Genomic DNA, 12,861 nt, shown 5'->3' with positions numbered 1-12,861 from the left:
AAACGAGGCTGTCGCTTTACTTGGCATGTAATAGTTATTGTGGGAGCACAACAGGCTGGGACAAGGCTTGCAGCTGTTCCAGTGTTTTCGACCAAGCCATTAAAGACTTAAACCAAGCCATTAATATTATTTGCTCTGCAACTACGACTGGTTTTGCTCAAAACGCAACAAGCCCCATTCCGACAGAACCAACAGCCCCTCCCCAAACCACCCTACAGCCCATTTCTGAGGTGGAACTTAGATTGACAAAAACCGAAAAGCTGTGGATCTGTAAAACAAGAGAGAGAGAGAACAAAAAAGAGATTGCTGGAAAAGCTCAGCAGGTCTGGCGGCATCTGTGGAGAAAAATCAGAGTCAATGTTTCAGGTTGCGTGAACCTACCTCAGAAAGGTCACTCGACCCGAAACATTAACTATAATTTCTCTCCATAGCTGCTGCCAGACCTGCTGAGCTTTTCCAGCAATCTCCTTTTTTTTTGCTTAGATTGACAGCCTGTTCCACAGAATAATTCATACCCGTAGCATGGTCAAGTTTTTAACAAGCACACAGTTAGTAGCTTTTCTAATCAGTCTGTGCAATTCTGCATTATACTGTTGAACATGACTTTACTGTCTGGAAGGATTTATTATTTGCTGTAATTGTTTTTAAAAAAAACAGCGAGGGGAAGTGACTAATTACTTAATTATAAATTACATATCAAAATTGATATGCACTCAGGTGCTACAGAATTAGCAGTGCACTGACAACAATGATGATGGAAGATTGCGGCTTGGACAACAGGACATAATGTTAACCCTTAGGCTCCAACACACAAGATTCAAGTGGACTTTCAGATTTGTACTGGGCTAAAGGTTAAAACAATCATTTTGCTGTAATGTAGATGAGGTGAGACATGCAAACTCAGTAAATGTTCTCCAATGCTTCCAGCGTGGTTTATTACTATGTACTCCAGGTTCTGATCCATTGGCTGTTCACATGCGGGCAAATCAGATGTAGCAAAATGTCAGCTCTTTCCCCAGCTTCAGCTTCAGCCTCAAAGCCCAGACCGTGCTTGCTCTTTAATGCTGGGCTCATGATCCTAGTGAGACAAGTTTTGAATTCTGCCCATTCCCTTTCTTCGCCTTTTACCACATGGTCTTCCAAAGTTAATAGCGGAGTGTACATGAAGATTGAACTGCATTCCACCAAAATGAGGTGGAATGTTATAATCCTTTTGAGAATTCTGTGCATGGGGGATTTTGAAATAAAGCAGAATAGTCTCTAATTTTGTTGCCCGACCTTTGTTAACTCAACTGTATACGTCTGGCTGGCCTTTCACCTTGCATCTTTCGTTGGCTTAAGGTCATTCAAAACTCTGTATTGTAGTTTCATTCCATTGCCCTGATGCTTACTAACCTGCTTTCAAAATTCATTCAAGGGATGTAGCTGTCACTGGCTGGGCCAGCATTTGTTACCCATCCCAGATTTCCTTTCAGAAGGTAGTGGTGAGTCACATTCTTGAACCACTGCAATCCATCTGGTGTAGAAACACCCACAGTACCTTTAATGAGGCGATTCCAGGAGTTTGACCCAGCAACACTGATGGAACAGTGATATAGTTCCAAGTGGCTTGAGAGGAACTAGCAGGTGATTCCTCTCTCTGTTGCCCTTGTCCTTCAAACGTGGGGGAGCATGAGGATTTAGAAGGTGCTACTGAAGGAGACTTGCTGAGTTGCTGCAGTATGTCTTGCAGATGTACAAACTGCGTTGATGTTGGAGGAAATTAACATTTGTCCTGGTGACAGTGTTGTTGTTCAAGTAGGCTGTTATGTCCTGGATGATAGTCCAGCTCCTTGAGTGTGGTTGGAGCTACACTCAACCAAGTAATTGGCCAGTGGTCCACCACATTTCTGACTTGTGCCTAGTAGATGGTGGACAGAGGTCTCATAGGCTTAAACAGAGCTTCAATTTTATAATGCTGTTTCTTATGTTCAAATCCCTCTTCATCCTTGCCCCTCTGATTTTGTTCAGCACCACAAACCTTTGACTTAGCTGTGCTTTTCCAATTTTGGTCTTTTGTCAATCCTCAGTTTCCACTATCGGTGTCTATACATCAGCTGCTTTACCCCAACCTCTGTAATTCCCTGCTTAAACCTCTCTACCCGGAGACCTCCCTCTCCTTTGGATCACCTATCTCTTTCAGTCACCAGAGCATCTCCTAATGTCCTAACATCTCCTCATATCACTCAATGTCAAACCTTGTATAATAATGCTCGTTTTGAAGTTCTCTGGGTTATTTTATTGCTTCATAACTCAAATATAATTGTAAGTTGTTTTGTTTTATCAGCTTAGCGCAATGTTGCAAGTAAAGAATGAAAAGGTAGTCAAGATAATGAGCTTGTGTTACTGCTGTTTCCTCAAAGACTTTGAATAATAAGCATGTTGCTGGTTGCCTGCACATTAGTCAAATACCATTCACTCAGTGTGTTGAAGAGTTTTTGTTTCTAATTATGATCAGTCGAGATATAAAGCAGAATGTTCAACGCCTAATGGCAGCCACGGTTTTGCATAAGCACTCGAGGCAGTAAAGCCTCTAAGAAGAGGCAAACTTAAAAAGAAATCCAGAATGTTCGTGAATAATAGAAATTTTGGAGCTAGATAGGCATCCTCACAATTACATGACATTATAACATATGGTTCAGCCAGTGAAGTGCTTTAGAAGGATGGTTGCTGTTGTCGTGTATGAAAACACCAGCCAACTTGTGCACAGCAAGCCTCCAGTTAACATGCATGTTGTGTGATCGTGCCCAGATAATCACTTCTTATGATACTGATTGAGGGCGAGTTATTGGCCAGGACTTTGGTAACATTCCCTTTCTCTTCACAACAGTGACGTAGGGTCCTTTGTATCCCCCTCATTTTAACATCTCATCTGAAGGACAGTGCCTCCAACACGGCAGCACTCCTTCAGTACTGCATTGCAGACTCGAACCTGCAACCTTGTGACTTTAGTAATGAGCTGCAACTCTGTTGAAATCAAGCAAGTCGCTCAGCAAGTGTAGCATGGTATGTACTTAATATGTATTGTTGCATTCCTGTGCACTAAAAAGTTTTTAAAAAAAGGAATGATTTAGCAAACACAAGTCATCTCAAAGGGCTTTACAGCCAATGACACACTCTGGAAGTATAGTCACTGCTATGATATAGAACGTGCTGTCATACATGTACCAGGAGTTGGTTGGACACAGCAAGTAAGATACTCACATCACTTAGTGAAGTGGTACCAGGAAGGTCTCCACCAGCATTTGTATTCTTATGGCATATGGGAATCACTGGCAGGGCCAGTATGTGTGGATGCAGATTTGCTCACTGAGCTGGAAGGTTCATTTTCAGATGTTTTGTCACCCTACGAGGTAACATCTTCAGTGAACCTCCGGACGAAGCCAGAGGCTCACTGAAGATGTTACCTAGTATGCTGATGAAACATCTGAAAATAAACCTTTCAGCTCAGTGAGCAAACCTACATCCAGAGCCTCAACCTGGGCTACAAATCTTCTCAAAACTCGCTAGGGCCAGTATTTGTTATCCATCTATAATAGTTTGCTCAGCCCCTGCAGAGGGCAGTTGAGAGTCAACATCACTGGTGGTCCGGAGTCACAAGTAGGCCAGGTGGAGTAAGGATGGCAGATTTCCTTTATAAAGAGAACCCGGTGAATTTTTGCATCAATTCAAATTCACCATTACTGAGAGTAACTTTAAGTTCCAGATTTAGTCATTGAATTTGATTTGGCATGCTGAGATTTGAACCCACGTCCCCAGAGATGAACCTGGGCCATTGGATCACTTTGTTCAGGGGCCGTTGCCACGGTCAGCCCAAATGCTGTGGCAGGTAGCCTAGCCATTGTGTTAGTGAGTGAACGAGAATGGCTTATCAGAATGGAACCTAATACACAAAAAAAAAGTGACTCGCCCTTTTATCATCATCATCTGTTTAAAATAAAACTGTCAACTTCATTCAAGACTTAATTGGCCATACCTCACCCAGGCCCTACCCATCCTGCAGGCCACAGCCCACTGAATCCATTTGTTGTGAAGTCATCAATAATCCCTTGTTAATGATCTAAGTCCTCAAAGAAAGATGGGAAGGAGCCGATTCCCTACTATCTCACTGGTACGGTGTATGGAAGAGCTGCTGTTTATAATGGAGATGTATTTCAATCACCAACATTAAAATCATCAAGTCTCTATCCCGCCTCTTCTGAAGGCTATTGGCTAAGCCACCACAATTTTGAGCAAAGTTCACCAGTCCTTAACTTACGCATTTTATTTGCTCCAATCAAATGACCTTGGGTGGTATAATCTGACAAGTTGTCGAGTCAAAAAGCAAATTTTCCTGGTGGGTCTGTTAGCAAATCTTCTCTGAGATGCATTACTCCCTGTTGAGCGTTCAGTCAGGTTCAAGTACTGACTTGTGTTACATTGTAATCTCTGTATTGACAGGTTATGTTTTCTCTTCATTAGCCCTTAAGGCAGACTAGCACTTGCAAAGAGATGGGAATGTTGAATTCATCTGAGAACTTTCTAGTCATTTTCAATAACATCACTTTTTTTTCTATAATTTTTTTTCTCTTGGCAGCGCAGTCCCTGGTAGGAACCATCTGTCACTCTGTTTTCAATGCGTTGTTCAGAATCTTCATGCTTGGCAAAGTCACTTTTATCTCCAGAACCTTTAGAAGTTCTGGGGCTTCCTGCCGATCTCGTCTGTGTAAAATATTCTGCACAGCTGTTTGTTTTATTTTGTTTGAGACTACCCGTAATCCAAATATAGTCAGTGTGCCTCTGCTTAAAAGACAACACAGTTGAGCTTTGTGAAAAGGTAATAGAGACTGAAGAATATTTTTCTTCATAAGATCCAGCGTCTGATCCTTATCTGATCTGTATTCAGTGGAGCAAGCATAATGTGAACCGCACCCTTCCCCTCACACATGACAAAAAAAAGGCCAGTCAGCCCAACTGGCCTGTACTGATATTTATTATCTGCACATTATCCTCCTACCTCCTTCATCTCATTGTGTCAACACATCCTTCTGTTCAGTTCTCCCATGCGTCAATCAGCTAGGATCATATTGAAAGATGGACCAGGCTTGAAGGGCCAAATGGCCAATTGCTGCTCCTATTTTCTCTGGTTCTTTCCCCTTGAATATATCCAGGCGACTTGCCTCAACTATTTTCTATGACACTAAGTTCAACATCCAAACCATTCTCTAGGCAAAGACGTTTCTTCTGAATTCCTTCTTATTTATCAGGGACTATTTTGTTTTTATGGTTTCCTCAAATCCCTGCAGTCCGGAAGCAGGACATTCAGCCCATCAAGTCTCATTGACCCTTCAAAGAACATCCCACCCAGACCCACCCCATACCTGTAATCCTGCAATTCCCATGGCTAATCCACCGACCTACACATCACTGGACACTATGGGCAATTTAGCATGGCCATCTATCTAACCTGCACATCTTTGGACTGTGAGAGGAAACCACGTAGACATGGGGAGAGTGTACAAACTCCACACAGTCTCCCAAGGGTGGAATCAAACCTGGGTTACTGGCGCTCTGAGGCAGCAGTGCTGCCTCTAGATGTTTCCTCAAGCTAAAAGGTTTCATCAATGTAATCAAAGTCTCAATTGAAACCTTTATGGGGCCACTACTTTTTGTCATTTATATATATGATTTGGATGTGAGCATAGAAGGTATAGTTAGTAAGTTTGCAGATGACACCAAAATTGGAAGTGTAGTGGACAGCGAAGAAGGTTACCTCAGATTACAATGGGATCTTGATCACTTGGGCCAATAGGCTGAGGAGTGGCAGATGAAGTTTAATTTAGATAATGTGAGGTGTTGTATTTAGGGAAAGCAAATCTCAGCAGGACTTATACACTAAATGGTAAGGCTCCTAGGAGTGTTGCTGAACAAAGAGATCTTGGATTGCAGGTTCATAGCTCCTTGAAAGTAGAATCGCAGGTAGATAGGATAGTGAAGAAGGCGCTTGGTATGCTTTCCTTTATTGGTCAGTGTCTTGAGTACAGGAGTTGGGAGGTCATGTTGCAGCTGTACAGGACATTGGTTAGGCTACTTTTGGAATATTGCGTGCAATTCTGGTCTCCTTCTTATTGGAAGGATGCGGTGACATTTGAAAGAGTTCAGAAAAGATTTATTAGGATGTTGCCAGGATTGGAGGATTTGAGCTATAGGGAGAGGCTGAACAGGCAGGGGCTGTTTTCCCTGGAGCGTCGGTGACTGAGGGGTGACCTTATAGAGGTTTATAAAATTATGAGCATATATAGGATAAATAGACAGAGTATTTTCCCTGGAGTGGAGATGTCCAGAACTAGAGGGCATTTGTTTAGGGTGACAGGGGAAAAATATAAGAGACCTGAGGGGCAACATTTTCATCCAGAGGGTGGTGCGTGTATGGAATGAGCTGCCTGGGGAAGTGGTGGAGGCTGGTACAATTGCAACATTTAAAAGATATTTGGATGGGTATATGAATTGGAAGGGTTTGAAGGGATATGGGCTGGGTGCTAGCAGGTGGGACTAGATTGGGTTGGGATATCTGGTTAGCATGGATGAGTTGGACCGAAGGGTCTGTTTCCATGCTGTATGTCTCTAAACTCTTAAATAAGGTAAAGTCAGTACAGTCCTCCTCTCCCACTGGACAGAGATAGAGGCAACTGGTGGTGGTTTAACCTGAGAGGTACTACACCTCAGGTGAGGAGAGAGGCTGCGAAGAAGGGACTTATAGCCAATGTGGGAACCGAACCCCTGCATTGCAAACCAGCCGTCCAGCTGACTGAGCTAACCAACCCGTTTAAAACGTGTTGGTGCTGGGGATGAGAAATTGATCTGCTTTTGCAGTGAATGAGCTGGCATAGGTCAGATATTATTGAACAAGGCGACATAACTCCACCCACATAAGCTTAGTAATTGATCTTAACCCAACCTTCAGATAATTGCCTTCTACTCTCCTACACTAACGTGTTATTTACATTCTGAACGTTCCCATCACTATAAATAGTAATTTTTTCAGTGAGAGGGGAGGTAGATAAGGACACATTTATATAACAGTGATACTGTCTGTGGATGGGAGGCTTGATTTCAGTGGAAGCACTGAAGGCATTTCTTTGTGCATTCAAAATATACATTTAACTACAATTTTATATTATTAGTGAGGAGTGGCAGTGAATGTAGAAAAAATACTGGCTTCAGTCATGAGAAGGCAACATGAACAAACAATCATTTGAATCATTGAGCTAAGATTTTCTGACAATGGCAAGGGAGGCAGGAGATTTAAGAGCGTCTATGATCCTTACAGGACAAATCTGCCAGACCGTCATCAATGTCCCTGAGCCTGGCAGTGGGCTAGTCTACTGTGGGGCCTATGCTGAATGGTAGTGTTAATTTTAGCAGAAGATTTGTAGAAAAATTGTGTGAATGGAAGAAAATTCCCCACACCATATCAGGGCGACAACTACCAGGAGACAGGAAAGTGTGTGGTATAGTCCAGGCACAATTAAAACACGCAGGCAATTAGCAGTGCTTTAGAGTTACAGGACCAAGATTTTACCTTGGCACTGGGTTCAGAATGACTCGTGTTTGTGGGTGGACTGTTGCTGTTTGGCTTTCTTTTGCCGTCTGGCGTGGATCGGGTTTGTATAGTCAGGGCCCTCTACCTAATTGGTATGGCCCTACACCATATTATTTGTCACCAATTTGGCAGCCACGCTCTGAAAAGCATTTTAAATTGCCCATGAGGTAAGTGGAAACTTCTACACCCGTTGCTTGAGATTAAAGTAAATTGCCAGGTTAGTTCAGTAAAAGGAAGCAGAAAATGCTGAAAATATTCAGCAGGTCAGGTGACGTATGTGGCAGGAGAGACCGAGTTCAGGTCTTGGGCTCAAGATCGGACAGGGTTGAGCGTCATCAACCTGAAACATTAACTCTAATTCTTCCCCTCAGATTCTGTTAGATCTGCTGCATTATCTCAGCACTTTCTGCTTCCATTTCAGACACCCACCATCCGCAGTGTTTTATTTTAGCTTAGAAATCACTTTGTTTTGTTTGTGAATATGTGCTTTGTCTGAACTTTATGAATTTCATTTCGTACATATAAAATGGAAAGTATTTTACTTCTTACACATGAAGTCTCCAGAGTTGGGTTGTAATAATATTAGTGAAATCCACATTTGTTAAAAAAATTATTATTTAAATTCCACATTGCCCTGAACAAAATACACAGACATGTTGAGGAATGAACAGAAGTCTTAGGCTTTTTTCAGTCCATTTGACTGTTTCTTATTGGATCCTTTTTTCTAGGGTAGGGGAGTCCAAAACTAGAGGGCATGGGTTGAAGGTGAGAGGGGCAAGATTTAAAAGGAATCTAAGGGGCAACTTGTTCATGCAGAGGATAGTGCGTGTATAGAATGAGCTGCTAGAGGAATTGGTGGTGGCTGGTTTGATTACAACATTAAAATAATCTGGTTGCATATATGAATAGAAATACTGGTAAATGGGACTAGATCAGCTTAGGATATCTGGTTGGCATGGATGAGTTGGACTGAAGGGTCTGTTTCCATGCTATACGACCCTATAATCACACCTTTCACGATCATTCTGAAACTGTTGAACTCCAAAATATCATTTCCAATAGAACCTTTTATATCATGTTAGCCGTCACTATCTGTTCCCCATGTTGGCTGTGTATCTCAATATTTGTTCCCCATGTTAGCTGTGTGTCTCATTATTCATTCCCCATGTTAGCCATATGTCTCAATATTCACTATGTTAGTTGTCTGTCTCAATACGAATTCCCTAAGATGGCTGTGCATCATGATATTCATTCCCCCATGAGAGAGATTCTGGAAATGAGATTGTTTTAGCTGTACAGTACACTTGTTTGAGTCAGAAAATTGTGGACTCATTTCTCACTTGGTAGACAGCATCCCAGTGTAATAATGCAGGGATGCTACTCTATGAAAGCTACAGCCTTTTGAATGAAAACTGAAGTCCCATCCACTTTGGTTGCTATCATGGTGGGATTTGGAAGAGTTTGGGTTCTTGGCAATTTGTATGAGAGGCTGCTTAAGTCCAAATCTTGGTAGGGTTAGCTTTGATTTAATATTCTGTGAATTATGTACACTCTTAGACTTAGCACCAGGTCTATATAGTTGCATGTCTCCCCAAAGTCTCTCGTCATGTGATCTCTTAGGTCACTGCTGATGTAGTTGATTATTGACATATTTGAGTATTAACACTTTACACTACACTGCCCTGTCACGCAGAGTTAAAAGATGGCAGTCTTTGAAGAGGGGCAGTGAAATTCTCCCTGAGAATTCTGGCCTCGTCCAACATTGATAACAAAAATGATCAGGTAATTATCTCATGGCTGTTGGCCATGAGCATATTTGCTTGCAAAGCTTTCTTTGCAATGTGACATCACATTTTGAAAAATACTTAATTAGCTACAAAGTGCTTTTAATGTGCTGAGGTTGTGAAAGTGAGCTACTTAAATCTGTTTCCAAACTATTTATTTCCTTGTTGCTTTACAAAGGGAAGAATTGACACCATTGCAAGAGTCTGGAGTCACGTGGGGACCAGGTCAGGTCAGGGTGATAAGGTGATGTCCCCAAAGGACATGTGTAATTCGTTTGGGTTTCTGGTGTTCACCCCAACAACTTATTGTTAAAGATGTCAAGTTAGACTTGCACTCAAGATTGCTTAGATTCTTTCTGGTCCCAGAACCATGAAACTAGCATTTCAAACACTGGAGACAAATTCATCACATGTATGACACATGTTGCGATGAATTGTGTGTTGGGAATAGTCCTTGCATTTAACTGCAATTTCACTCCTATTATGAAGAAAAAAACATCTCTTGTGATTGTTTCCATTTTTTTGTTGATGTTCTTGTTTCATGTTCAGCAGGTTCAAGGTCAGTTGCCTCCGTTGATGATTCCAGTGTTCCCTCCAGACCAGCGGACATTGGCAGCTGCAGCAGCCCAGCAAGGATTCCTCCTGCCTCCTGGATTCTCCTACAAACCCGGAGGATGCAGTAAGTGTTTGGAATGCTCAACAGCAAGCAGTGCAGTCGGGACGAGGTCCTGGAGATACTCTGGGAATATGCCACATTGTGGTATGTTGTTAGTCTGTCAGCAAGACAGGCTGGTTGGTATTCAGAGAAATAAGTCGGGGATGAAGAGGTCATGTAACATAACAGCAATGTTTTGTTGGGGTGTGAAATGAAGCTAACTTACCCTTCAGGCAAGTGGGTAGGAAAGCCCATTTGTTATTTGTTGACTCCATACTTGAAAGGCAGAACGTGTGCTTTGCAAAGAGACTCCGATTCTACATATTCTTTTGAATTTTATCTAACTGATAATGTAACTGACAATTATGAGTTTCTCCATCATGGTGTTATCAGGGAATCATTAATAATTATTTCAGAACCTGTCTCTCAGCAAATTCTGACTGACGCTGAGCCTGATCTATGATTAACAAATTAAGTTCAGGAGACATTTGTTTATTTTGTAGTATCAGTTCTGTTGATTTTAATTTTAAACCCTATATTTAGAAACTTACGAACCAGTGGAAATGTCTGTAAGTTTTGCTGATTTACCTTAAAGCAAGTTCTTATAGTTTTGAACACTTCTTTAAAAATCATCCCCTTGCCACCCTTTTGAAAATTATTCCTCCTTTACAACAGAGAAGGCAGATGTCATCCTTTCATTCTAGGATGGTTCTGAAATAGTGAAACATTTTAGGAAGCAAGATCAGGACTCCGTACGATTTTGTATGGCCCAGCCAGATCTGGTGGTGATGGTTAAATCACTTGTCTGCTATATCCCTTCAAATCCGAGTTGCTGAGACTAAAGAGAGTGGGGGACAAGGGATGTGTAGAGGAATGGTTAGAGTGAGAGAGACGGAGAGCGAGAGACATATGATTCGATTGGGAACTAGTGCTTCAGAGTTGGAGGTGACTCTCTGATCAAATTGATCACTGCAGGAAGGTTGTGGTGCACAGAGGGCCATAGGCTAGAGGGTTGGGATTTTGTGAGTACCGTCATAAATCAATTGAGTGGTGTTTATTTTCTGAAACAGTTACACAAGGAAGTAGGGTTTAGTCAATGTTGTTGGAGAATAATACAAGGAAGTGGTGGCCTTAATTCTGATTGTTACGATTGAAATTATGAGGCCGTATGGGACATTAAGGTCAGGGGAATGAACATGGCTTGGAGAGTTTATGTGGAGGGACAGATTCAGAAGGCATTGAACTCCAAGGAGAAAGAAAGTGATGGACTGAGATGGAGATTGAAACTAGCTGGGATGGAAAACGCATTCAGTGTAAATGCTGAGGAAAATAACTCCTTGAGAAAATGAGCTGGGTGGTTGGGCTGTATTAGAGGTTAAGGACTTTAAATGAGAGGGGAGAAACATGGAACAAAGGAAGATGCTCAAAGCCCAGGAACAAATGCTAGAGGAAGAGGCGGGAAAACCAAGGTGTGATCTGATGAATCAGCAGGAGGTTCCTTGTCCATATATGGCCTGATGTGCCATGTGACCTCGTGGGATTTAGAGTTCATGCTGCAGTCCCCACACTCTCAACCCCAGGGATAATGATGGAGGAGTCTCAGCTGTAGGATGTTGGCTGAAAGCTGTAAATCAATGAGTCTATGTCAGCATGTTACTTAACTAGTCAGTAGAACAACACTCATAATTTGGGTATAATTCCCCTTTTGTTAGGGAAGGGTGCTTTGCAGGATTGAGTGGGTTATCTATGGTTTGCTTGTTCTTTTGTTATGTGGTTTTATCCCTTCAACCAAGAGATTGATTTTAAGCAAGTCAAGGAGAAGTTAAGCTCATGAACTGCTTTCAATCTAAGGCTCCTTTACAACTGCTTATTTCTATTAACAGTAAATACTACGTAAATGCTACTCAGAGATGTACTCATCCTACTCTTACATTATTAAAAGACAGTTCTATGAACTCTATCGTCTAGTTGGTCAACTCCACATGCTTCTCTGGATGGGTTTCTCACTTCCAGTCTCTCTCTGACTCCACCCACATTGTACTATGTATGTCCAATGAGAAAGATTCCATGACATGGTTACAAGGTTGCTCCAGGGTCCCAAGGTCCTCACAACATTTTTCCCTTGCCTTAAAGGTCGATTATCATTTATAAATGTTCTCAAATGAGATACCTTGATTACTTCTTCATACAACATTTACTGTTAGTTCTTTTTCTTATATCTTCCACCGCTCCCAAAGGTTTTGACTTAACTGAGCCCTATCAATAGGTGAATTAGAAATGTTTACAATACTTGAGTAAATGTTGGTGAGCTCTCTTTTTCTCTGCTAATTTTCATTTGTTCAGTAGTGCTTGCTGAAGGGTTTGGCATTGATGTAAGCACAGGAATATATGCGTTATTCTTTCTTCTCCATTGACAAGATCTGTATCAGATAGTGGTCTTCTCTAAGAAAAGAGTGACATCGTTCAAAATCTTAATAATTGTTAGACAACTTGCATATGTATCAACTGAGTGTGAAAGCTTGGATTTTCAGGTGGGAAGTCATTATTGGTGCATTTTGTTGCATTGGCTGATTGTTGATGGTCACTTGAAGTCCTTTTTTACTTTAAATGTAGATTATTGATCTCTTTGTGTGACAGTAAATTTAATGCCTTGTTTTGTTGTCTTAGTTGTTGAAAGCTATTGAATATTCGCTGTTGTAGAACTACAGCTGGAACCTGTCAGTCTCTGCTATTTTTTCAATGGAAAGTTGGATTTTCCTTTACCAATATGACGTCTTCATAGAGATGAATGAAGATATTTT

At 41.6% G+C, this 12,861-nt stretch overlaps 1 protein-coding gene across 11 annotated transcripts in view; it reads left to right on the top strand.

Moving 5' to 3' along the window:
- The window catches only part of sox5 (SRY-box transcription factor 5), a 372,706-nt gene that overhangs the window by 222,186 nt on the left and 137,659 nt on the right, over nucleotides 1-12,861 (top strand). For 10 of the 11 annotated variants that reach the window (XM_072562296.1, XM_072562294.1, XM_072562297.1 and 7 more), the window contains one exon: nucleotides 9,955-10,084. In XM_072562296.1, the coding sequence (XP_072418397.1) occupies nucleotides 9,955-10,084 (130 nt within the window). The remainder of the gene's footprint in view (nucleotides 1-9,954; nucleotides 10,085-12,861) is intronic. The other variant, XM_072562293.1, reaches the window with a different exon arrangement.

This window comes from Chiloscyllium punctatum, chromosome 44 (assembly GCF_047496795.1).
Source record: "Chiloscyllium punctatum isolate Juve2018m chromosome 44, sChiPun1.3, whole genome shotgun sequence".
Classification (NCBI taxonomy): Eukaryota; Metazoa; Chordata; class Chondrichthyes; order Orectolobiformes; family Hemiscylliidae; genus Chiloscyllium; species Chiloscyllium punctatum.
Note: the sequence above shows the minus strand (reverse complement) of the source record. Positions and strands in the feature narration are given on the sequence as shown.